Source organism: Tubulanus polymorphus, chromosome 2 (assembly GCF_964204645.1).
Source record: "Tubulanus polymorphus chromosome 2, tnTubPoly1.2, whole genome shotgun sequence".
Taxonomy (NCBI): Eukaryota; Metazoa; Nemertea; class Palaeonemertea; order Tubulaniformes; family Tubulanidae; genus Tubulanus; species Tubulanus polymorphus.
Genome location: NC_134026.1, coordinates 27,105,531 through 27,133,193, shown reverse-complemented (window position 1 = coordinate 27,133,193; position 27,663 = coordinate 27,105,531). Strand labels below are relative to the sequence as shown.

Genomic DNA, 27,663 nt, shown 5'->3' with positions numbered 1-27,663 from the left:
CAGTATGAAAATATCTGACGATGTGTCACGCTCTTTGTAGGCCCTACCGACCGGTACTAAACAATATCGTTAGGCTTTAAGATGGAGACAAACAATATCAAACAACAAAATGTTAGAATAATTCAAGACCCCACCTCTACTGCACGAGTGATTTGTCACTATTGTTGCTTCATTAGGATTTTTATAGGTTTCGGATTTGGAAGGAATGGAAGGACTCCGAGCACCGATCAAAGTTCAATGTGATCCGGCAAAAGCCGGGGGTTTATAGGATTTCCCCAAAAAATATTTTGAAGATTTGGTCACCACACAGAGAAACGTTTTCCAACCTTTACACACAGAAATTCCGTTACCGCCCCTGATAATTCCTTAGGTAAACAATACCTCACCAGGCACAAAGCAACTTCGATTTCAAAACGGAGCATTCGGCACACCCATGCCCCCCGTCTCGAGTAAAACTATTTTGAAATATCGCATGTTGTTTGTCCATTGGAACATAGAGTTCTAACTATGGTTAGACCATGGACTCTAAAACTCTCTTCGTTTTAGAGTCCATGGTTAGACTTACAATATAATCCGACAATAATTATCCAGCTAGACGCTAAGATACAGTGCACTGCATGCAGGCAGCATTACCTGGACGGTGATTAGGATGTGGCCTCCTGGAACGTTACTTTCTCTATTCCGGCACGATGTGATGATACACGTTCTGATATTCTTGAATTCAATATTTACTTTCTAGATTAATTCGTAAATAGAAACAGTAATAGATACTTTCAAGGGCGGATTCTAAAAATTCGAAGGCCGGGTGCAGAGGAAAAGAAAAGGTATTTCTAGTTTAAAGCAGCCATCTCATAGGCCACTGATTCCACCCTCGGTGTTATGTATTTTTGAAAATATGTATCCTAAAAGAACCTAAAAGAAGCAAATTTCGAAATGAAATCATGAGTGTCAAATTTGAGGGCTTTTAATATATACATGTATATATCTTTGTCATGACGAAATGGGCAACCTCAGCAGAAAGGCAGGGGTCCGGACCCCGAGACCACCCCCTGAAACTGGAAAACATCGATGATTTGGTTTGAACGAGAGAAATCAGCTACGATAATTTCACTTTTCGACGATAATTTTACTTTTCGAAGCAAACATTTCTTAAATCATGACTTTCCATGTCGAATAGATGATACACGCCGAACTGGTTGATAAGGGAATTAAAGTTGACGGGTTGATCGGATACAACATGATGCACAGAGGTTTTAGTAGGATACCATATGTGGTTTAATTATTACGAATCCGCTTTCAGTGAGCTTTCAGTGCGCTTTGAAATACCTGCGGGAGGGCGTGCGTCAATCGCATCCCCTTCAATTATCTCTCAGAACTCAGTACATCTTCCATCCGGTAATGGGACATCGACGTGAGACAGATCCTGATTGGCTCCGGTTACACGTACGGCATCTCTCGTCCCAATATCGCCGCGAGGGATTTAATCAGTACTGAAAGCTGACAATACCGGCCGGTGTGATATCGCAAGCTTTCTCTCTCTCGCTCAGGTCGCTCATTCGTTCATCCTGCATCCCGCTCGCACTACTCTCACCTGCCGTACTGCTATAAACATGTCTTCAGCAGCAGCGACAGTCGTTCACGTATCCGACGATGTCAAACTAGAGATGTACAACATTTTCCAGGCCTGGGCTTTGAAAAACTACGGTGACAGCGGGAAAACGAAAACTGTCACTAGAAAAAAGTACAACAGGATCGTGAAGACACTTTCAGGCGAAGAACACAATTCAGCCGATAACTCCAAATTCAGATTTTGGGTGAAAGCGAAAGGGTTCCGCATCGGACCTCCAGAAGGACACGAACTTGATGACGACGATCCACTAACAAAAGTTCTATACGTTCCGACAAAACATACGGTAAGAACTTGATGATTACTTTTTTGAGAACGAAAATTATTATTTAAAAAGAAATTATGATTTTACGAAAAAGTTTCCAAAAAAAGAAATACTCAATAGATAATTGAAATCATAAAAAGCATTTACAAATGAACATCTGAAAGTGTCGAAATAATTACGTAGTTGGATTTGTATAATGATTTTAATATACTTTATTTTTGTGTGGTTTGCCGGTTATTAATCAAAACTTGTCAAGCTGAATATGGTACTTACGTACGCAATATGCTAACATCCACGTGACCATTGCATCACGCTCACTCTCTCTTTGTCGTCGTTTGCCGATGATGAGTTTTTTAAAACGGCATTTTGAAGAATATTTTGATGTTGATGATATCAACTCCATATGGCGCATTCTCTCATGTACCTAAAAAGTATTCGTACATCGACTCATGTAATCTAATACCATTGATTTACAGTAGAATTCATCCTAGTAATACCTGAAACATGCGCCGCAGTGTCCCATCAACTGCACGCGACAGGTGATGGTCCTGTCTAATCACATTTCGTAATTTGTACCAGCGGCATTTCCGATTCAACGCTGATTGAAAATTCGCGTATAATCTATTTCCCCCTTTCGATATACATTTATCATTTATCATTTTATATCCATAGAATGATAGAAGCTATATTTCCCTCGGACATCGGTCCGCAGCGGAAAGATCTAGACGAAGATGCAAAATAAGAAGTTACAAATTAGTATTCATCAAAAAGATTTTTTTGAAGCTTGTTCATACAGGTAGCGTTTACGTTAATTAATTGACGAAGTTTAATTGACGTAGACGGTCCCAGAAACTCACAAATTGATACCTTAATTAAGGCTCAAAGAGATTTATGCCTTGTTTCTCCTTTCTGCTCAGCTTAAAAGTTGACCCGGCCGGCCGCCTAACCATATCAAGCTAACCATAACATGCCCGGCAGCTATATAAATGAACAAATACCAAATTTCATTGCGATTTACAAAATGACCCGGCCGATTAGGCGAAACAAGGAATCATTTTCTAGCCTAATTGCTAAAATGATAAATTTTTCCAAAGGATCTAATTCTCCAGAGTAATTGGTCTCATGATATATAAGTCTATGGATTTTACCGATGAAGGCATCTTTTCGTATGTTTTTTTTTCTCGTTTTCTTTCATTGGAATAAATTGATTATAAGTAACATGTTCTGTAGATGGTTGTATTTTATCGCTGTATCATTTTCATAATCATTTATTGCAAAAAGATGTATGGTTTTTGTTCGGGATAGTGTCGACGGGAGGTATGTCTATACACGCATATACGCTAAATTGAATGGACCACACCCATGTTACATTGTGATGATACCGGATGATTACATGCCTTGTAGCCATTTTACTCGCATCTACCATGATCGATCTCACATCCCATTTGGTCTTTGTCGTTTCGTCAGCGAGCGACTAAAAACCACTCCAAGTCAAAGAGGATACACGAGAAATCTGTTCCTTTGATTTGTTCGTTGACTGGGGTTTTACGGTTCCGGCAAAAGTTGATACCATTTAGAGTTTTGTTATGGGACGTGTCCATGGAGTTTCAATTATCAGTTTCTGCGGCGCTAATGAACTGCTGAAATAGATTCCGTCCGTTCCAATTTCCACATTTTAATTAATATTTGTTGACAGCATTCTTGTTTAACACTAGTTAGCAATTGAACTGAAATAGAAATTTGGCAGATGGCCTCGAAAAACTAAATTCCCAAGAATGGCTCGTTCATTTGATTCAATAATCTAGATGTCCTTTTAAGAATATATCGTTTTGATGGGACAATTAAATTCAGATAGAGCGCTACTAGTGTTTCGGCTTAGACATCTCAGCATTTTTACAATCCCCGATAAAAGGCCGGCTAACGGATTAAGCCATCGGTCAGGATCTTTATCCTTTTCCTTTCTTATCAGATAGAGATCAGAATACTGTAGCTCATAATATCATTTTCTCTCGTTACGTTAGATAATTCATTTCAATATCTATATGCGCGCGTAGCTGAACTTGTGGATGTTATCCCACGTCAGATGTGATAGATAATTATAAGGAGTCTGCTAAACGGTGTAGATATAGATAATCCCAACAACTCAGGGTGTGTCGCATTTGGGGCCCATTCGTGGTAGTGTCATGGCAACGGACTCGACTAATAGGACTGATTATAGTTGGTGAACATTACCTGACGAACGCGGCGGTCGATTTACGCGTTATTTATACCGAATCACATAGGATGTAGTCAAATTGATGGATACGGGCATGATCCGTATTAGGCAAAAAGCAAGTACAGGGCGTGGTTTGAAGAGACAACAGCGCCGCAATCGTTAATTTGTTAACGATTCACCTTCCGAATAATTTAATGCGTGACCGAGCGCTAGAATTGAATTAAAGATTCTTTGTGTTTTTCGCAATTGTCAATTCACTCAGTCAAAACGTTTATATATGATGCGATGTGAATTATATCGGAAAAAGTAATTCTTTATTACTGGAATTACCTTTAGAAAGGTCTGTATTCTCCATATATCCCGGTTTGCAGTTAAAGGTTAAGTCGAAAGATAGAGTTTGTGCAAAAAGACTAAAAAGCAACGTTCAATGAGTCCATTTCAAAGTTAAAAAATGTGGGTCCACCATTGAGCCGTTCACAACTGGGCTTAGACATCTTACAAATAAACTGTTATTTCATTAATCATATTATGTTTTGAACCGACTTTTTGGGTGACATGGGTTTTTGTTTTAAGCGCGGACGACAGAGACAAAACTGTGTAAAGATATACGGAGCATATCGGGGAATAAGAGAATGAACAGATGTATCATTTTCCATTTGTGATCAAATGATCCGATATCGGTCCTGTGTTGATAATGTTCGATGAGTCGACGATACGCTGGGAGTCACTAAATATCATCGGTACTGCCGTATTGACACAGAATATCGCAACGGGAGAAGCCGCTCTTGCGATCAATGCAACCATCCGGGAGGAATCCTATACGGAGACACGACGAGACATGTAATTTTACTCGGCCAAGTGAAGAGGTGGAAAGATCCGGGTACGACCAGGCGCTAATCACCCAGATAGAACGAGCATTAATGCGCTTGAGGGAAGGGAAACCGGTGTGTGCAGCTGTGTATGCTCTGGAGGTAATTGGGCAACGTCACTCGTGCCTTTGGCAAATATCGCAATTGCGCACTTGTTTCCTAAAACTAAAAGAGCGGATCCGTATCCCTGTGTCTGCTTCATTAAGTGGCTAAGTGTCCCAACATCTTGCAGAAATCATCACGTACGACGCTACCCTGAAAGGGCTACTGAGTAAATGACATATAATGTACATTGTATACTTCCCGAGATTTCCTGGGATCTGTTGGCGTTAGCATGGTCTAACCATGGAAAATAGAAAAATTACTTTGGAAAAGTGTGTAGCAGGCCCGTGCCGAGCTTTTGAGGGGCAGTTCCATTTCAAGAAAAGGGCACTTTTTACCGTAAAAATGGGCACTTTCCTATTCAAAAAGGGCAAATGAAGTGCCCGGGTATCTGAAATCTTTTCAGAATAGCTTGCTTTTCATTTTCCAAAAAAACATAAAAATTGTATCTAAATTTCGAAAAATCTTGACCCAAATTTTTGAAGGGGAATCGGGCCTGTGCAGGCATGTATAAGTCAACTACTCATCGTCTTTTCGTATTAAGGAATATTCATTTCACTACTTTATCAGGAAACTGACGATAAAAACGAATAGACGAGTGCTCGACTGACGGGGCAGCCTTGAGGCATCGCTAGAGCTACATACGTTTTAAAATGAAATTATTAGATGAAATATAATCAAATTCAATTAGTTCGCTTCCAATAACCATGTGAATTCCAATAATGAAAATAAAAATCTTGCAGGCAGTGGTTTTAGCGAACAGTTTTTATATCCGCACACTTTAAGCCATGCCGATTGACTGAAGAAGGAATAAATATTAAAGCGGCAGCCCATCTTTTAAAACGATTAATAATTAAACATCGTGTCGATTATGTGGTAGATTCGCAGTTCTCTCCAGAAAACCAATATTTAATCACGGCAATCTCTTAACAGCGACATGTGTGTGGTTAGGTCTTTAAAGGTAATTATTGAGACAAACGAGGAATTTATTGCCCTTCAGTTGACAGTCTGATTTAATTAATGTAGATGACATTTCTTGATACGGGAGCTTGCCACTATATCATTCACCTAATCTAAACTTCTGATTTATTGTGAGTTATGAGTCTCATATTCGCATTCGGACGTCCAATCAGCAATCAATAACGTAAAGCTTATCCGAAGAGGAATCAGGCAGATTACCGGAAAACCACCGTAATAGTCGAGCGTCTTTTCGTGGCCACTCTGTGTCAACGTATATTTTTATATGAAATTAACTGTCGAGATGCGATCTTACAAAATAATCGGTACGAGATTCATCCAAAAAATTACAATCTTGTTGCTAATGGGCGGGCTTATTCATAAGTGATGGCTATGGCTTTGGGATTTGGATTCTCATAAGGAAAACCCTTGAGCGGTGGCCTGTCAAATCCGGTCTTGCGACGAAAAATCTCCAATAAATCCTATTTTGTTGATGCTTCGACGAGAATGACAAAGGGGTGACTAATAAACGCGCGGCGACGACTTGGCGGAAAATTCTTGATTCTATCTCCGCACATGCAACGACTGAAGTCAACTGTTCAGGATAATAAGTATCTTACCTACGACCGAACTTTATCGGTATAGAAGATTTTCAGGATTTTTCCCCGCTTAGGAATCGATACATTACTTAAACATATTCACGAAGCTTTACAAATGGTTGGGTTCACCGGCGCTTCAAGGATTTCCATGCATTTGATCGTAAGAACTTTACACCTTTTGATGGCAAACCGATTGATGGTTATAATTGAGATGATTAAATCCACATTTCGACATAAGATTCTTGTAACCATGGAAACACTTTTGCTTGAGGCACGCATTTGTGCGTCCGGCCATCTTAAATCCGCGTGTGCGGAACGGCGCGGGATGGAGTTGACTCCTTTATCACGAATAGTTAGCCTGTTACTTTTTCTCTACCCACCAAGATAATGCGTTCGCAGTATCCTGGAAAAATCTACCGTATATTCAAAGCTTCTTTCATAATTCTTCTCCTGTAAATGGCTAATGCGTGCAAGCAGTTTGCTCTGAATGCTCGTGTGAGAGCCACTCGCCTTACTGAGGATTTATTCAGGAAATGCAACTGTAATGCCGTAGCTCTGCATTGTCCCAAAGCGAGCTGTCACGTGACCGGATCAAAGATCATGCCCTCCTCCGCTTGAGAGAACGAACAGCTGAAAAAGAATGTTTATCAAAGATAACCCATCCATTCCAAAGCACGATTTGTTGTTCCCGTCCTTGTATCGCCATAGATCAAGAAATAATGAATAACGATCTTCATCAAAAACAACTTTTCACTGATGCTGGAGAATGTATATAGCGTATTCATATTTTCTGAATGTATTTACCACACAATAATTTGAAAATCATTTAGCTCGGCAAATAGATGTGTATTGTTAACTAATAGAAATGATTTCTTCTAAAAAAAAAATGCAGAGACAGATTTTTCGGAACACTGCGAGCAAAACGCCGCGTTTAAACGACTGCTGTGCACGAAGTCAGAAACTGGCGGAAGTTACGGTCAGGCTAAGACTTATCAATCGACATGGTTGGAAACTAGCTGGACAGCTTGATACTCAAAATCGAGCCAATCACAACGAATCATTTCTCGTAAAGAGTTTCACTCATTAAGGGTGGATATTGAATATCGTTTCTTCACCGCGAAATCCTTTATATTTGGTTTGGTTTTTTTTCGAAAGAAAAAGCTATTGTTGTTTTTTAGTAGCGGTTCCATCCCATCAGCTTTGTGAATGTAAACCGATGATCAAATCCAATTTGTGGATGTGGTTAACCTTGTTAGCTAGAGCCAACATTGGAATTCAACACGCACTTTCACTGTCTTCGTGCGCCGATTCCACGTAATATTTGTCGGGGTCACGAAGCAGTTTTTTTCATACTATTTAAATTTCGTAATTTGATAACAAAACATCTGAATACGATTCCATTTGGAAAATGACGATTTTACATCGAAGTAAACCATCCCGCCATTCTTCTCTAGAAAGTTAAAACCGCTGTCGAAGAGGAGAAAGTTTCTCGGGTTTCTTTGTATCTTGCCATTTTACTGGTGAAATGACCGCTCTACATGAAACAGCGTCTCATGTCAAGATGTAAGTAGGATGACTTGGGCCGTTTGAGTTTCAGTTTTCTCGTGTTTCTGTCTTCTCATCCGTGGTGTCGTTTTCCCATGAATAGTTGAACGAGGCTGTCAGCTCAGCGTCCGTGGAACGTACGTTACCAGATTTCCCTATCGGCGCAGTCTCCGGTGCACGAATGAGGTAAATTCTGACAAGAATGTAGGTATCCATAGAGACGGATTGGGCGGACACATCCTCTGGATTACAAAGACTCGGAAATAACCTATTGTGGAGTGTTCCTTTAGGCTAAAATAACTGTAATTTGGCCGGGTATCTCCTGGCCGAGGAAAACTTGCGTGTTCTTTGCTCTTGATAATATTCCCAGCACTTAACTGGCTAATTATTCTGTTACTTTGATCGCATCCAAATGTTAAAGCATGAGAACTGTGCAAATGGTATATGATCACCCGGTCCCATTAAAGGCGCTTATTTCTTTTCTTTTTCACTATGAAAATGAAGTTGATTGAAAGCTTTGGTGAAACTGAGACGACGATGATTGCACGGTGACGACTTTCCGAGCAGCGTGTTTACTTACACCCGAAATGTTTATAACGAACTAACAAAAAAAGATTATTAAACCGTTATTGTCGTTATTTTGTATTGCAGAAACGGGGAAGACTGTGGCCTCAAAAGACGCCTTTTTCTGACGCAGAATCTGGCCCATCTGGAAAGACGGTGGTAAGTATCAACTACGAGCAATTATCTGAACTAATTGCTCGTAGGTATCAATGAACAAGATCATTTTAACAAATTAACTTGTTCATGACGAAACTATATGATCTGTAAGTACACAAGACCATCCATTCAAATTCGTCTAATCACACTTTCATAGAAGAGTTACAAACTTTTCAAATGAAATTCAGCAAGTTTGACGGTGCGGGCTGCTATGGTCTCAGCTTTGCTCAGACAAAACGGTTATTTCTTATCGTCACGTGACTTATCGTCGTACACAGACATCTGATACTGACACGGTGACGTGCTGAGATGGGTCGATCTTTCTTCTTTCCGACTATTGGCAATCTCCCTGGTTCATCGTTTCTTGTTACCAGTTTGTTTTTTGTATCAATCTAGCTTGTGGGGTTTGCGTGGCTACACATCTCCCTCTCTGTCACGGTAATTGTATGCGACAAATGCCCAATAGAATTGTGCGTTCAGGATCTTATTCCGTGAGAAATCGTCGGACGGACCGTTCCCATGGTAACCGTTTTGTACACCTTTATGGAAACTTACCTTACAGGAGAGCGAATGATTGCCCTGCTCTCTACACGCAAGATCCCATAAGACGCCAAGGTACAGGTGCACAGATCCGATTCTCTCGGCAGGTTGCACGACAGCCTTGTCTGAGTCGATCGACGAGAACTTCGCCTAAGTGTATACCTAATTAGATGTATTCCCATTCGTCCGGCAAACTTTGCAATGGGTTTGATTAACGCGCAGGCACCTTGCAGAGAGGTCTTAAAAATTAATTCGTTTGTTCTTTTCTTTAGTGCACGGTACCTATTGCATCAAAAGGCGTCTGCCAAAATTCAAAACTTTTTTCATACAAAGAAAATTGTTTCATTAGTAAAATTAGTAATAAGATTTTATTGCTAAGTTTTTTCTTAAAGGCTTATAAATTTCCTGCTTAGACTAAAAGGAGAATTTAAGAATCAATGGTTGTGGTCTGTGAGGACTTCCCAAAACATATCAGTTATTGGACACAGCTTAGTCTGACACGGCTTGTCATTCTTACCATAAAAATGTCAAAAACTCCATCACGTATAAGATGACTGGTTTTGCCATTTTTCCATTCTTCCGCAATAACACGGTAGAAATTTGTTTTCAATTTCCAACGCAAGTCAGATGAATTTTGATGATATTTAATGGCTGTAAATTGTGGGCCGACGAAATTGATTAGCGGTATAGATGTATCATCACCGTAGTTAAAACATTGCGATGACACGGGATCAACAAACGCATCCCTGACAATCTGTCTCCGGACCAACGCCCACTTTCATTTCCACGGCGTACTTCGAACCTGACAGATAATTATTAATTCACGGATGTGTGAGCAGGACTGGCAAAGTAGCTTACAGAGCACCACCGACAACACCGCTGAGTAAAAAATAATGATTTCATCAACGGACGTCGCATCGCTTTTATTAGCGGAAAATGGTCCTGAAAAACTGATTCGAGTAAGATCTTGCAGGATGATCAGTAAATAATTCATACGTAAAAAGATGATGATTGGTTGTCTTTCAGGAGGTCGATATACTGTACGGGTTCTGCGGCTAAATCTCTCGACGCAAATTTGATTCTTCACCATAAGAATAATTTTTTGTTCCTTAAAATCTGACTTCATCGAATTCATTTATAAACGGTGCTATCCGGAGTGGTTGGTATTCGTCGTAAAGGCGCCAATTCTAATTCGGACTGGTCTAGTGGATCATTGTGCGTAATAAGGGACGTCCCAGGAGTTGTCAGCATCAGTTACATCTAATCACTGCCGAGTAGTAGTCGGTTGTTTGTCGGTTTCGTTCAATTCGGCGCACCGAAGATAAGTCGTAGCCGCGTTGATTAGCGGGAATTATGGGCGTTTCAGTATTTTGTCCATGTACGGTTCTTGTGTTGTTTTCAGGCGGAAGGAAGCAGTACATGAGAGGGTGCGCTCTATCTATCGGACTTATCTAGCCTGGGGTAACACGCTACGTACTGCTCACAATCAATACCGCGTTCAGTTGTTCGTTTCCTTCTCTTTTCATTGGTTTCCATGGTAATGCAACTTTTCCTCATTACCGGAGTTGGATGCTGGCCGACCTGAAATCGCCTTGCGCGGAGCAAAGCTAAGCAGATTTGAGATAAATATCGTACTTAAACGTCCTGAAAGTTGAGATCGTCGCGCACTCTGATTACCATGAATTCAATGATGATAATAAACCGAAAATTTTAGCTTCGACTGCCCTTTCTTCAATGAGAAACCTAAAAAGCTGAAGCGAAGTACGTAAATTGAGTTCGGGCATTATCAAAACTTCGTGATTTCCCCTACTCTAAAATAGGAAACGTAATATGTCAAAACGAAAGTGAAATACATGTATAATTATAAATTTATAACTAAATTGAGTTCTGACATTATTTTAGTAACATGAAAAATTAATCCAAATCAACAAAGCAAGGACAACTCCAATCATCGGTTTTTCTTGAAGAAGACGTCCGTAAATTGAACCATACTAAAAATACTAAAACGCACTAATCGCTATTTGTGGTAAAATTCATTTTGTCGCGCGATTAAATAAATGTCAGAAGTGCCATTTTTCATTGCAACAACACTTTAATCAAACATGAGAATCATCAATCCCACAAATTCTAATTTATTTTACATCATCTTCTAAAGTGGTTGTTGCCCACCCTATGTTTTGGCCATTGACCTCGCAACGTCATAAATAAATTGTCCATGAAAAGGTAACGTCCTCGTCCGTGTTTAAGAAATTCATAATCATATTCATTTTTAGAATGCCGAAGGACCATCTTCAAATGCGACGGAACAACCTGGTTTTAAGCGAGTAGCTATTGTGGAAGACTTTTTTGACATTATTTACAATGTCCATGTAGATATAGATGGTAGAGGTGGAAAACATGCTGGGCAAAAACGAACTTATCGAGCCGTAAGTAAATTCTGGATGGGAACATATTTTCATCAACGATGATTTAACCAACCGCTGATAACTTTTCAGTAAAATTAGCGCTTTCATTGACACTTCCTGTATTTTCGTTTTCTTTCTTTCGGTAGATCGCTGAAACGTACGCCTTCCTCCCGCGGGAAGCTGTAACAAGGTTTCTAATGTCGTGCGCCCATTGCCAAAAACGAATGCACGTCGTGACCACTGAAGCCAATAATAATACGAACTTGGACGAATCTATCGTTGATTTCAATTTCCCGATAACGACAACGTATCTAAAACACGTACAAGCGAAAGGTTGTTCAGAAGATGATGCCTACCTTTATAAGATGGACGCCGAGGTAAAACTGGTGTTCAGTGATGTAAATTTGTCTGCAGTAATAAATATGCCACCCGATTTATGTCTGAATGAATTTCATGTTGTTTTGTTTTGTTGGTTGCATGAATATATCGGTTATTCGTCGTGCAGGTTGTCCATGTTTATAAAAAAAATGGTATCACCCGAATTATTTCGCACTTTGTGGATTTAAGCACCACGCACACACCAAAAAAATAACCCGTAATACTAAACTGGTAGATGTTACCAAACGTGGCGCACTTTGTGTATTAATCTTTCCTATACTGTATAATATACCAGGGTGGCATATCCTGGGATTCTCATGGTTAACGCAACCCCCACCTGACCCTAGAGAAATCTATGAGTTTCATTTGTGGGTCCCCAAAATGTTTTAAAGATACAAAAAATCAAAAGATTCGGGCTTTATTACCTTTAGAACTCTTCAAAAATTCATCTCCTTGTTTCAATTTTTCAATATCTTCTGGCTTCGCATTTTCTGTGTCCCCTTCAACAGGATATCCAAACTGGGCCCATGCATATACCCACTAGATTATTACTGAGACCGCCGCATCCCAAATCAGGCGAACATATAACAGAAACATATGAGGAAACGCGAAGGTCGAAGTCAGCTCCATTATGCAATCTAAAAAGGAAGATTTTCTAACCCATCGACCTGTTGGTCCATTGAATCAGTTGAAAACTGCTGCCATCTGATAAATCATCCAGGAACTAAAAGTTATTGACGGCTCGGCGTGATGAGGACAAAGCGTCATTTGTAATTTGCAAGTAAATGGTATGGCTGGTTGGTTTGAAGGTATAATTGCGACTTAACCATAAATCACAAATTTGATAAGTTCATTTATGAAAGCATCTTTCGACTCTTATTTCGATGGTTTTGATATGAAAAATATATACATGTATATATAAAAACCACACTGAATATGTTCTAGTTACCATTATAAATTACGCGCAGTGCACTTTATTTTCTTCCAACAATTCGAACAATTTTGGATTTGCATTCTAAGCGAGTTTATGCACCTACTAACAGCTAATTCAAGTGGAATGATGATATAATATACGATAAGCATATTTTATGAAAAATTGCGGTCATTTAAGCATCTTTGGCACCCATCGCACCCGGAGGGCCATCATTAGGAGATATGCACTCAGTCACGTCTACTGACCTAATATGGATGATTGTCAAAATAAACAAAAATATGAACCACCATAGAAAATTTACGTCCCTTTTGTATACCTGAATGTGACCCCAAAATGTCCAAAATGATGGCCTGCGTTTCGACGCATGTAAGACTGTTTCCTTTCTAAATTGAAAGATGGCGCACGATGAAAGTAGATAATTTTCCTGGGTTTTTAGATATCCATTTTTCATATCAATTAGTTGTCACGCATTGCAAAGTTACCAACTTTAGAAATATGGCAAGCAATTCAGAAGAAACGTTGATCCCGTAGACGAAAAGGGATTATATGAAGAAACGTGTCCGGTGCGGGTAATAATATCATTACCAGGTTTAGTGTAATTTGAGAAGCGTTCTCAATTTAGAAATAATCAGATTTTTCATTTTTATCTGACCTATGAGAATTGCGCTGAGTGAACGTCAAGAAGAAGTTTTTTCTGTTTTCTAAATTCAGCTGAACACCCGAGTTAGACTTCGACTTTTTATAGAAGTTATAGAAGGGAGTCTAGAGAAAGATTTTTGCAATGCGCGTTTTTGGTAAAATCGTTGCATCAGAGAAAACAAATCTAAGTTGACACAGTCACTTGCATTCTGAATTTTATCGTTCGAAAAATCTATTCAAACGGGACTCCAATGATAAAGTAAAAATATAATCAACAGTTTCCGAGACCGAGAATGGTAATCTGTGGGGAGACATCATGTTGGCACGAAAGACACCGCCTCAATTTTTTTCCTACGCAAGTATAAATGGTTTGATATTTAATCAGTAACAGCTGAGGGTAGCTTTGTCCCCCATATGCTAATTTCTTTGTTTTGGTGGAGTGCAGCCTTGGCGACGCAAGCGCGCACACTTAAGCCACAAGCTGGCGGGGTGCTGTAGTGTGCCTCATCGCGCATTGAACGGGTACATCGTATCGCTCGATAGTTTGCATACGGAGTTCCCTATTAAGAGAGGTAGGAATATTTCTTTCACAGCCTTATATAGTCTTTTACACAATATAGGATCGTTTTGATATTATCCCATACATTCACACAAGTTATTTGGTATCGTTTGAAACCCGGTTTTAGACAGGAGGTAAATATTTGTGACCATGGACCATTAGATGAAGCAAACATGGCGGTGTAGGGGTGTGATAGAGGTTCAATGTGTGTCCCTATCTGCCACGTAGATTTTGACTATAAAGCGTGTCATGATGGAAGCGTATCCGTGGAAGTAGACATTGACTACCGATATATGTTGATCGAAAATGTATGGAAGCTATTTTGCCTGTATTGGGGTGTGCTGTTCGATGGAATATCGACGTAGTCATTCTGACATTATAACAGCGTACGCGCTATGCCATGATCGCGTTACGGGTACGCTGTGCGCCCATTGTTCATGTATGACGTCACACCAAACTCGGCTCGGGTTCATATATCATGATGCAATTTTTTTCTTTTTATGGAAATATTTCATATAAAACTATGATTTTCTGTTTGAAATTGCAAAAGAAAAGAATTGAAATTTGAGAGGAATAACAAAGCACAAAATTGTATAAAATTTGACTTTAATTGTTTGTTATGTTATGTTATGTTCACATTCAACAATTGTCCATGAAAAAGAAATCTACGTACTCTGAAGCATTGAGATGTTTTTGAAAAATGGATTTTACTTTAATATTTAACCTATTTGGATATAACATTACACTGTCAATACACATGAACAGTGCCTTCTTATTTAACTTCCCTATTTTAGTCATGAAATGGTTTGATGTTTCAATTCCTGTATATGTCCTTATTATATCAAGGGTCACTGTCCTTATGTATACAAATTGAATTATAATTTTTTCACTCAAAGGAAGCATTTATAATCCATAAATGTTAAATATGTTACTCGATTTTTCAAATCATTTGAAAGTCTTGTGGATAGTTAAAATGATTGGTACCCATTAACATATAGCTCTTGTTGATAATGACGATTTAAGTTTTCGTATTAGCACAATAAAATGTAATCTGTGGACTTAACATGAAATGAGACAAAGTGTAAAAAAACAAAGAGGAATTATCAATTAAACGATAGTACTTGGAAATTTATATGAAAATGAATTCTTTTAGTTTTGAATGACTTGAAAAACTGAACGATTGCATACTTTCATTTCCTTGAAAACTTTTTATCCATAACAGGGAAATCATTTTTGTGAAATTTTCTAATATATGTGATGTCATTCCAATCAATGTAAGTCAAATCAATATCGGATACGGTACTATATCCTTGAACAGTTGTGGGGAGCTCTAAAATCTGTCAGTGATCTCGCTACAAGAGCTTGAGCACATCGTGCATAGGGTATGCATGGACAAGAGGAGTGTAGGTTGGTTCAGGTGGGGTTCTGTTGCCAAGGCAACCTTGACTAGCTTAAGATTCGCTTGGGCTCTTTGTAATGTTCTCTGTACTCTTCCCTTGGTAGCGATGAATGCATAACACCCCTATCATCCACTGCTGCTGGCATTGAATGAATTAATGAAAATCTTCTTGGGATAATATTTTGACAGGTTTTACCCAGAGAATATTTAACATAATTGTATGATTTGCCTTGATACTCTTATGAAAAAAGTATTCATTGAAAAAAAAATGGTTGCACTATATATTAATAATACGGTTAACAGAATCTTTGATTTTATAACCTTTTCTGGCTGTTTTTATCTTTCTTTCTGATTAATGATGTTTTGGAGAAAATATTTTATATAAGCAAATAATTTGTTCCTGGGTAGACTAGAAATAGGCATTTATCCGTATCATACATATGTGTTGCAGGACAATTGAGTAATGAGTTTATTTCTAAAAATTTTGAATATGTAGCGGATAGTTCTTTTTGTTTTGGTGACTCTTCATATAATTGGTTGTTTTAGATCGATAAAAAAAGTAATATCGCTATTAGACATTCCCAGTGGGAGAGACCATTTCTAATTAGAGCAGTGAGCGAAGTGGAGAGCTGAAAGTATTCATTCCATATTAGTCATCTGGACTACTGACCTTTGAAAATGTTGAATTATGTTAATCAATACAAGTAAATAATCAAATTCAAATCAATCTAAAATGATAATAGCAAGTGCTTACAACTTGAGGAAATTTAGGGAATTGCTTATTGATATTAAACAGATAAACTTGTTGCTACTTTGTAGCTCATAAAGGAATGTGATAAATTTGCTTTTAGTGGGTTTTGCATGTCGTGTTGTTTGGCTATTCAAACATTGAATACTACTGATATAGAGTGTAACACCGTAGATTATTCCTCTTCTATAGTCATCTATGCGTGGATGTACATCCATGGACATACCATGAAAAAAGATTTTCTCCATGTTTTACCTGGATGGTAAAACCATGAACATATTTAGGTAAAACCTATGAGCAATCGTTGCTTGTAGGATGTTCTTCTTGATATGGGACTGTTGACTATCTGACGGATTTCCATATCAATAGATTTTGAGTGAAATAGTCGTAAGCACCTGTAATATACCGTAGATGGGGTGGATGCACAGCTGCACATAAGATAGGCACAAAGCAGAGGAAACTTATCGTTAGATTTCTCATAAATTATCAAGCATGCATTGCTGTGTATAATCCCATGTGCTGTTTCCCAAGCATTATCTATATCAAAGTCCCAAGTCGGACTCTGTACTTTGATACAGAGTATGAACAACATTAGAAAACATTCTACATTCCATGCCATTAAACCCTCTATTGCTTCACGATCTAGCTAAAAGCTATTTTATTTGTTAATCCTTTCGGTATTCAAGGACAAAAATTTACGTTGATTACTGTCACCATTTCAAATTTTACTTTCAATGTAATATCATGATAATGGTTTTGGATATTTTGTTCTTTTTTAGGACAGCATGTCTAGTGCAGAAAGCGAAGCAAGTGTTGACCATGCATCTCCAGCGGTTGCTGAAGAAGAGCAAATTGATATCAAAGAAACTGGAGAAAGTAATGACGAAGTTTATGGTGTAATTACACAATCTGTAGCAAAACCTTTTCAATTGGATTTATTAGATGTGAATTTTCTTATAGGTTTATCGGCTGAAAATAGCCGAACCCCGACACCAGTTGAGGAACAGGATACTAATGATGTGAAAAATGCTGTCAAAGATGAAGAAGTGTCCAAAGAAGAAAAAGAGAACACGGATACAGAACAAAACGGGAAAGGTCATCCCGAACGAAAACGAAGAGCTAGTGATGAATTGAGTCTAGACGTATGCATTCCATTTTTATTGGTTTAAATGCTAACATTAATCTATTAGAGCTTGTCTTTAGTCTGTAATGAGATTCATAGTTGTTTATTAGTCTCCAATAATTGATTAGCCTTGACTTTCTTCACTTAGAGTTCAACAAAAGCTAGTGATGCATTAGATGACACTAAAGATGAAGATGACAATGATGATGATGATGAGGATGATTTGAAAATTACTTCTCAATACGATCCAGAACGGTTAAAGTCATTTAATGTAAGTTCTGCATCTATTTACCAGACCCATATAAAGTTCTGAACAGAACTTACTACATTTGCAATAATTTGCCATTACATAATTATGCATTACCCGGTAATTGGTTTCAGATGTTTGTAAGATTATTTGTGGATGAAAACTTGGATCGAATAGTTCCGATTTCTAAACAGCCAAAAGACAAAGTGCAAGCAATATTAGAGGCGTGTAATCGACAATTTCCAGAATTCCAAGAACGAGCGCGTAAGAGAATTCGCACATACCTCAAATCATGTCGCAGAATGAGAAGATCTAAAGATGCAAATGGACTCGAACAGGTATTGTACTACGGTAAACTCTTCCCAGCAAAATATAAAACTGGGAAGATACTTTCAATTCCTTGTGATGAAATTTATCTGAGATGTTTATACAAATAATTGACTACATCAGACAGTATCATGAATTTGATATGAGGTAGTAATTTTTCTCAAGGTGAAACCTCATTTTTAACCACATGAACCAATTATTTCTTCTAAGTCATTGTTATCTTGATTTTGTAGTTGAGACCGACTCCACCCCACTTAACATCAGCTGCTGCTGAATCAATTCTCGCACAAGCGTGTGAAAATGAAAGTCAAAATGCAAAGCGTATGCGCATGGGACTCGAACCGCTAGCCGTAAGTGTAGACTCAGTTACACGAAAACCTCCCTCTCTGGTGGCTGGGGCACAGGAACAGGTATACTGGTTTATGCATGTTTTAAATAGATCTTCAGCATGAATAAATGATCTAGTGGTGTGATGCTGTCAAGTGGTGAATGTTTCTTTTAGATCTTGACTACTAATGATCCTTCCATATTTGCTGCAATCATGTTTCATACTATGGTCCAAGTGTTTAGAAATTTTTAATGGGCTTAAACCTATATTTTACGTTTCCCCAGTAGTAGTGCTAATCATCTTTATGGAATATTTTCTGATATGTCTGATCCAAATATTGAATATGATCTATTTTCCAGACCCATGCTCTTCCTCCATCTTCACCAGCATCTGCATCAACGCAACAAAATCTCAACACATCAACATCACAGCAGACATCACAAACTACAGTTCAACCGGCAGCTGAAAAACAGACTACATCTGAATTTGCACGACACGCTCCGCCCACTGCATTTCGTCCCCCTCATGAACTTGCGCAAGCTTTTACATTCGCAAATGGTAATGGATTATTCCGGCCTGGATTTCCAGCTTTTCAACATCCAGCTCACAATCATCCACTATTGCAACAAAGTGCTTTGACAAGTCAGGTGCCAAACGGTAAGATATATAATGGTGTCCTATCCACTAATACCTTAATTCTGAACTGAACTCGCCATTTTGATATCGCAAACTAACTACATGTTACTTTTTAGGACCTGCAGACTTGACTGTCAAAAAAGGCGCTGGTTCAGGAAAGAATACGCTTAATCCACAAGAAGTGGCCACAATAAAACAACTGATAGCTGGATACAGAGAATCGGCGGCATTCCTTTATCGTTCAGCAGATGAACTGGAACAATTACTCTTACAACAAAACTGATCTGGCGAATCGAGGTGTTGGTTTTATAAATGATATAGAAGCAGTCTCATCATTGCTAACATGGATTGGGATCAATTATGCTATGTTGTGATCATGAGGTCTTTGGATTGAAGGCTCTCATTTTGGATAGTACATTCCAATATTTTTATTATGTGTGGGCCAATACGGATGCAATGAATATTGACTTGCTGAGCTGTCTCATTCCATAATTGATAGCTGATTGAATGTTTTAAAAACATTCTACATGACATAAATGTACAGGTTATTTATGTTTGACAACATGTCTTAAAGCTAATCTTAACAGCTTTAGTGATTGGAACTATGAATGAATGATAAGACTACTATGGGCTTAGTGAAATGAACTACAATGTTTAATTTTTTTTTTCGAATTTGAGCAGAAATTCATGACACAGATGCATCAGTCACCTGAATTACATGTAATCATATGATGTTCTGAGATTAAGAGAATACAAATCAGTAAAATAAATGCTCATATAACTGGAAACATTGTTGACTCAAGTAGTTCAAAATTATAACATATGAGTTATTTAACAGAGAACTGAAGAACATATCAGTTTGTTTCATTGGGTTATAGAATTTGTATGAAGATTTTATGTGTAATTCACATTTTATTGTATTCTGTTGATATTGATATTTGAGAGAAGAATCATCATTTTGAATTAACATTATTTTGAGAACCTATGTATATATCTAGTCCACTGTGCTGTCATATGACTGCCCTATTTCTGTACTAGTCACCTTACAGTAAAGTCTACCTCCACATAATATGATTGTTGTCAGACTCCAGTTATTTGATCACTCTGCTGCCACCTTCTAACTAACAACAATACTGCATGTTGTAATTGAAGCCTGCAAGTCGTGGCTCGCAACATTGAAAGTGATAAATATATGGAAGGTATGAAGGTAGTTGGTCTACTCTATTACTTGCTTAACTGTGAACAATACAATGACATCGTAAGGTTGATACCTTTATTCTAGTGGGATGGTTCTTTGAAAATGGAATCTCTGGAATATTAAGGAATGTTACGATTTGTGTGAAAAACGCATAACCCAGATATAGTTATGTTGTATTAATAATTTTGTATTGTAAATAAGTTTATGGGTGAATGCCCAGACAATTTTGTTGAGGAAATGAATATGCATTTAGTGATCGGATTCATCATTACCAAGAATCATTCTGGTATTTTTTTATGAAAACTGTTAAATCAATGATACGTACCAATAAGATCACATATTGATAGTCTGCTGGGCTCAATTGCTCAAAGCAAATTCTGTTAAATCGTTGGTTTCTCAAATTTTAAAGCTAAATGGCCCTAGTCTGTAAATTCCTACCAGGTGTTAGAGGTTCTGAGATGTTTTTGATAACAAAATTTGACCAATTTTGCTTGTGTTTATCTTTTCCTAAAACGACCATCAGGGATGGTATGCTATGACTGCGCTGTTCCAGATCGATGTATTTGATTATTTTCTTTGTTAATCAAAAAGTATTTCTTATTCAATAATTTATTCTATATACATAAATAAATTATAAGTACCGGTATATTCTTATTGGTTTTGATTACAGAACAATGTATTAATAATACGTATTGCATTCGTTGTATACGAAAAATATATTTATTTATTATGATAATTGAGAGCAAAATAATCAAGCTTTAGAAAGAGTAATTCTTTATTCTAACACAACAGAAATTACCTAACAATTTGATAATCTGTTTCTCATTAAATCTTTGGCACTAGCGATTTATGGGGTCTGCAATTTAGCATAACTGGAATAAACTTGTTAAGTGGTGCACTTAATATCTTTTTCCCAGCTTGAAATGTCTGTAAATTCAAATTTCATATTGAAGAAAACACAGGCTATATATTTTGAATTTACTGTCAAGTTGCTGTTGTGTGTTTAAATGTAATGAGAATGATTATAATAGATACTGCATTAATTGATGTGTAATGTGAGTTTTTAGAGGGATTAATTCATCTTTATTACTGACGCACATGTATACATCTTCTAGTCAAAATTTGTTTTTAGTCAAGCAGCAAATAAATCGAGAAATACATTCAGATGAACACTGGTTTATTGTCAGTTCATTTTCGTTTGAGGTCAGGAGTGGCAATTTAGGATAACCGTGGAAGCTCGGACTGTAGTAAGCAGTACACGCGTTCTAGTTAAAGAATTTGGACAATCGGCCGTGTGTGAGTCTTGAAGATCCGAACTGAGCGGCCACACCGTTAATAAGTTGGAATATGTGGTCCGATTTCATTTTAAAATGACAGCTTTCTAAATGGGATAGCTTTTTTACAAGTTTCGAGATAATCGTTTGTGGCTTGAAATAATCCCATTATGGTGAAGGCCGGTCCTACATTTCACACCGTATGAACAAAATCTATCAATTTTCGATCTTTTTACTGACAATTATTTCGTGTGCTGGTAACAAAGTATCAACAAAACATATAAAATAATGGGTATGAAATTATGATGATATTTTCAATATATTTGATGAGTGAGGTATCAACACATTGGGTCCTAGTCCGCCGCCGGCCCGCCCGCTAGAGGACCTGCTTCGCATAATTTTTTCTCGGTCGGTTCTTGGTCGGTAAATAGTTGGACTTGACTGACAGTTGACGGCGGCGCCGAACTCCTCTGCGACCTGTACATCACAGGCTTTACATCAGAATCGACGAAGTAAATATCGCTAGAACACTGCTGTGAAATCTTACCATAATATCTTTTAGTTAATAAATTACACCAGTAAAAGGTTTCTAGGAAACACAATTATCTGGAGTTACGATATATGTGAAGAACTTATATGTTTTTAATCGGTAAGACATGTGTAATTAGAGTAAAACAATGTCATAAAATGTCTGAGGATGATTTCTTTTGAATTAAATTGATTTATGATTGATTTTTAACAATAGTCTATTATCTTTCATAGACTTGTTTTGACCTAAAGGAGTTACACTATGAGTAGTGCTATATTTCCCAAGATTTGCATGGTTTTGTTTAAGCAATAGCTGATACACTACAAATTTCAATCAATAACTCCCTTGGGCTTGGCCTCTATAGTGCGGCCCTTCACCTGATCTTTCACGCCGACTTAGATATAGCCATTATGTTTATTTTAAGCTCGACTGCAATAGTTGAAGGAAAGTTGCCAATAATTCACCATTTATAGCAATAAATAGGCCCCCTGCCTGTTAGTCTTGTCTTGCTTTAGCCTGCTTTTGATATAAATTTTTCAGTGACACAGTTTTGGAAGGCCAGTCAGAAGACAGTTTTTCTCGGATGCTTGTGCAGTAATGGAAGAATGTGAACCAGTGAATTTAGTACCCTTTGTTCATCAAGTGGGCGGGACAAATTATATGTTTAAATATGATTCAACGACAGTTTGTAAACCATTGGTGCCACGCGAACATCTGTACTACCAGACAATGCCTGAATGTTTGATGGAATTTACCCCGGAATATAGAGGTAGAGCTATTGACTGACTTAAAAGTTAAATCAGAATGTGCCAGTTTTTATTTTGAAAATATGTGTTCATTTGTAGGTGTTGTCGATGTAGTGGTTGAAGACATTGATGGAGATATTTCGTTGATTGGTTATCCGAGTGGGCTCGTTCCAAAACGTAAAAATCGCTCATTGTCGAATTTGCGAGGAAATTCACCGGGGTCGAGTGGAGAATGTGGAAATTCTGAGTCGGATGGGGAGGACGTAATTCAGCCTCGAAAATTAGATGGTAGAGATAACAAAGGGTAAGAGTTTTTGGCACTAATCGATGAGATGACTTGAAGAATGTCGGGTTTAGAATAGCGATTGTCTTATCATTTTAGGAAACCAGCTTTTTCTCATTCGTTATCCTTCGAATGCTTGGACCATGAAAATGAAGGCAAAGACAAACAAGTTGTGCACAGTCAGAATCCATGGAGCATCAGGTCTCATAAAAAACACATTGAAAGACTGCAGAAAGGTTGTTTGGCGACTGGCTCTCAGAGTATCCTTTTCTTTTAAATAAATAACTTTCACTTTTGATTTTATGTAATTTCGTATTACCGAGTATCTATCTTTAACTAAATTGATAAGAATTCATTTTATTGGAGAATGTTGTATCCCATTTACAATTTCCTTGTATTTTGGACCTGAAAATGGGAACGAGACAACACGGGGATGATGATTCCGAATCAAAGCGTCAAACAAAAATACAGCGTTGCGCAACAACTACATCTAGAACTTTAGGAGTTAGAGTGTGTGGCATGCAGGTATGTGAAGTCGCCATGTTTTCAACCCTTTTTGAATCATCTGTTTGAGTAGTTATTATCTTCGGCTTCATTGTTTTTGATTTCTCCTTTTTTCTAGGTTTATCAACTGAACTCGGGGAATTATGTGTGCAAAAATAAGTACTACGGGCGAAGATTGACTGAACAAGGATTTCTTGAGTCATTGACTATGTTTTTCCACAATGGATGTAAAATGAGATTAGATGTGATCGAGCTTATAGTTGAAAAACTGAAACAAATGCATTCGTTGTTGTCCAAACAGAACACATATAGATTTTATTCCAGTTCACTTTTGATAATGTACGATGGTCGCGACCGGCGAATAGAAAATTGTCGGAAACCGTCGTCAAACAACGGGAAAGAAAATTCTGGCGTTTCGAATCGTAAAAGTAGTTCGGCAAACAGTCCTAATAGTGATGAATCGGATAGACTTCATCGACCTCGGAGTTCTGATCGTAAAAGTGATACAAGCGCGCATAGCAGTCCGGAACGTTCCCGAAGTAGGGATCATCTTCGTGAAAACAAAGATGACAATAACTGGGGTACGAAAGTCGACGTGCGAATGATTGACTTCGCACATACAACATTTCAGGGTTTTCCTTCAGATAAAGTAACTCACACAGGCCCCGATACTGGCTACCTCTTCGGGTTAGAAAATCTGATAAAAACCTTTCTTGAAATTAAACAGGCAGCTATGTCATCAGATCTGTGATTTTTTGAGAATCTGATTTTGAATTTCTAAGAATTTACTCATCCATGATTGTAAAATAGTTGTTTAGTTTGAGTACACTGGTAAAACCAAACAGTTTCGATCATATAGTTTCAACTTTCGATATCTTAATGTTTCTTGAATCAATGATATTCATACTAGACTCATTTTCACATGGTACCATTCTTAATACTGGGGCTTGGGGAGGAGGGGAAGGCAGACGTGATGATTGTGCGGTTAAACTGGTGCTCTATTAAGACTTCATTCATTATACTCTTTATTATATCTTGCTTTCAATGCAGGTTGTCAATAAACTGTCAACTTGCAATCCATTATAATAGATGTGATTACGTACCATCATGTGTCCGTCCATCCATCCATCCATCCCTAAATGAAATATAGGACTCACATGTTATTCAAAACTATAGTGAGCAAGGGAAGGATTCAGTTGGGTTTTGAAAAACTTGTATAATTTAGGAACAGAGAATGTAGATAGGGAGCTTGATTGGTATTGCTAGGACATGGGATTTTTTATTTTGTACAATGTACATCAATAATTTTCAAGCTTTTATGGATGATTTCTGTAATTGTGTCGTATAATTATCTCAAATTTGAAAAGCAAGCACATGACATATTTCGTTACATTGAGGTCATTCAATTAGTAGGCGTATAAGCACCGGCATTCTACTTAATGGGCTGCAGCTGTTTTTGGTTTTACTGATTGTTTAACAGAGAAAGCATAGGAAATGATTCTACCATTTGCAGTGCATGTAAAATTATGAAATTTTGCATTACTACCCTGGTATGCACCAGCTGTATTTCCCAATAATATTTGATGGTTTGTTTATGTACTTGAATGTAGCTATTATCCGGTGCTCCCTGCAGTCTTTGAACTTTTTTATACACATGTGGTGAGCTGGGGCTTGACTTGTCATTCAGAGTTCACAGCAGCATTGAAATAGATATTGGTATCTATAAGTCTAATATATGTAGATATAATTAGTGATACATTTGTATAGAAAAAACTGTATGGAGTTGAGCCAATGTTGATAACAAAAATAGTGAAGGTTTCCTTTTTTGTCTGTAGTGGATATAGGTCTAGAAAGTTCATTGGCATTCAGTAACCTTTGGACTTAGTTTTTCCTACTTTGTCTAAGTATTGGTGGAAATATTGCCAAGTATTGAATATTGTTGTTTATGAAATATTGTTTGTAAATACTTGATAAGAATCCTGCCATTACCAGTGATCGGGTCTTATACAGATGGTAGGGCCCAGATTTTTTAATCATTTCATCTGAATTTGGTGAGATATAATTAACTTCTACAAATATGTGTCATATTGTCAATTGGTTTTCCTAAGTAAGTAGATAGATAGAAAGGAGCTTATTTTGAGTAGTTACTTTTGGTTGTAATGAAACTGTTCAGTTTGATAAGAGTGAATGAAAGATTCATTTGTATTCATATAGATGTTTAACCAATTCCCAATTTTATCATAGTTTATTCTGAGGGACCACTTGGTGATTTCAGGGTACTATTCTTTGTTTATTTTCAATTTATCTCAACAATGAAATGTACCAGGATTTGTTAAGCATTTAATTGATTTTGACAAGAGTTGCTCCATGACTAACGTCAATGCATGAGAGCAGATTTCTTTATTTTCTAAGTTTGTTTCTCTTCATTTCTCTAGTTATGTATTTTGAGTGATTTTTTCGTCACAAAAGTGTAATCGTCAACTATACTGATTTAATGTGAACTGTGTGGAATATGTTTCACTATGAATTTGAAAGATATCCTACATTGTCCTGTAGTTATTGCCAAAGGTAATATGAATGATCCGTTGTATTTGGTATTTTGTTATTCTAACATGTTGTATTTCAATATGTAGCTATTCTGGGAGCATTTCCATACATGTAGCATTAATGAGAATACACATTTTTGTTCCAAGTTTAAGTCTTTTAGAACAGTGATTGAAAGTGTAACCCTCAGGCAGTGGTCTAATGATTGTTTGTATATATTTAATAAATGTTCAGTTTATTATGAGGAGATTTTGTATATTGTACATAATTCATTGTTTAAATACAACAGATTTTAATGTAGTTATTATGGTAATAAATATGAATGTCAACAAAAAAATCATTTTGTTTTTGTATTGGTTTTGCTAAAGAGTTGATTGACATTATTCTTGGCGCCTTTAAAATACAGTTGTACACCTTAAGTAATCGTTATAAATTCCTGTACCTCTATCCTAGTATAAATGGGCTAATATATTAAGTGGTGTAATTATTGCCAGACATGGCATTAGTATTGCCACATTCTAGGAATAGTACCCCAGTAGTTAAAATCTAAGCACATTATAGATTTCTCTGAAATATTGCTTTCTTTATGTTTTTGTATTGCAAAATTTTCCAGAAAATGATACTAAAAATTCGTTGGTTAATCCAGAAAAAGCTTTTTAGAAATCTATTTTTAAGCTATTTTGAGGAAACTTTAAATAAGACAAAATGGGAATCAACCTGCATTTGTTTATGGTCAGATTACTCCAGTGAACCAGGAATGGACAGTCTAAAAGGGTATCATTGTTACGCTATTTTTAGATGCATGTACATCGACCTTTTATGGTACTATAGAATTCAATTAACAGTAACAAGTTTCGTATAAGTACTTACAGAACTATAGCCAATCAGGTTTTTAGTACAAAAGAACAGGTTGTGGAAAGAATTGAGTACAGATAGTGCGATCCTCTGTAAAAAGTATTAATCAAGGTGGAGAAATATATGTATGTATGTATATATATATATAGAGATATATATGAAGCATTTATTTAGTCTTTAAGGTTGAATGCTACCTATCATGTCCTCATGAGCTGCTTATCTTGCCAGGAATAGATTACTCAATAAATCCATGTAAATAAGAGGGATGAAATCAATGTCTGGTTGTTAAACCTATATCTATGTTCCGATGGTATTTCTCATTCAATCATCATATATAGCTTATCCATCCAAGCAATAGAAAATCATATTTTGATGTTCACCAAGAACCTTAGTGTCAGACGTAACCACAGCACAGGTTGGGTGCACTAGAAAAGTAGAGCGACATAGATCATCATGGATACAACACTTCATCCAGGACTGAGTAGAAGTGTGATGATGACCATCTATTCCAAAATTCTTCGAAACCGTACAACTTGCCAATGCAGATAATAACCAACAAAAAGATTCA

General features: G+C 37.3%; 3 protein-coding genes across 9 annotated transcripts; all 3 read left to right on the top strand.

The window, feature by feature from the left end:
• Positions 1-1,610: 1,610 nt before the first annotated feature.
• LOC141899125 (nucleolar protein 4-like) lies at positions 1,611-12,547 on the top strand. Its single transcript, XM_074785278.1, has 5 exons — positions 1,611-1,913; positions 8,831-8,902; positions 11,713-11,865; positions 11,991-12,221; positions 12,518-12,547. The coding sequence occupies exons 1-5, from the start codon at positions 1,611-1,613 to the stop codon at positions 12,545-12,547; spliced, it is 789 nt and encodes a 262-aa protein (XP_074641379.1).
• A 1,688-nt stretch (positions 12,548-14,235) lies between these two features.
• Positions 14,236-21,509, top strand: LOC141898457 (nucleolar protein 4-like). 6 transcript variants are annotated; one of them, XM_074784353.1, is made up of 8 exons: positions 14,236-14,367; positions 17,281-17,377; positions 17,462-17,643; positions 17,773-17,895; positions 18,006-18,209; positions 18,432-18,608; positions 18,886-19,183; positions 19,279-21,509. In XM_074784353.1, exons 2-8 carry the CDS (start codon positions 17,287-17,289, stop codon positions 19,443-19,445), a joined length of 1,242 nt encoding a protein of 413 aa, XP_074640454.1. In that variant the 5' UTR covers positions 14,236-14,367; positions 17,281-17,286; the 3' UTR covers positions 19,446-21,509. The 6 variants fall into 6 exon arrangements, with proteins under 6 accessions (XP_074640454.1, XP_074640452.1, XP_074640451.1 ...); XM_074784351.1 differs by lacking the exon at positions 14,236-14,367 and adding an exon at positions 14,404-14,662 and having other exon boundaries at positions 18,432-18,548; XM_074784350.1 differs by lacking the exon at positions 14,236-14,367 and adding an exon at positions 14,404-14,662 and having other exon boundaries at positions 19,288-21,509.
• A 586-nt stretch (positions 21,510-22,095) lies between these two features.
• Positions 22,096-26,543, top strand: LOC141898645 (inositol hexakisphosphate kinase 1-like). 2 transcript variants are annotated; one of them, XM_074784666.1, is made up of 6 exons: positions 22,096-22,146; positions 22,704-22,932; positions 23,009-23,213; positions 23,292-23,452; positions 23,542-23,717; positions 23,815-26,543. In XM_074784666.1, exons 2-6 carry the CDS (start codon positions 22,761-22,763, stop codon positions 24,445-24,447), a joined length of 1,347 nt encoding a protein of 448 aa, XP_074640767.1. In that variant the 5' UTR covers positions 22,096-22,146; positions 22,704-22,760; the 3' UTR covers positions 24,448-26,543. The 2 variants fall into 2 exon arrangements, with proteins under 2 accessions (XP_074640767.1, XP_074640766.1); XM_074784665.1 differs by having other exon boundaries at positions 22,126-22,283.
• The last annotated feature ends 1,120 nt before the right edge of the window (positions 26,544-27,663 follow it).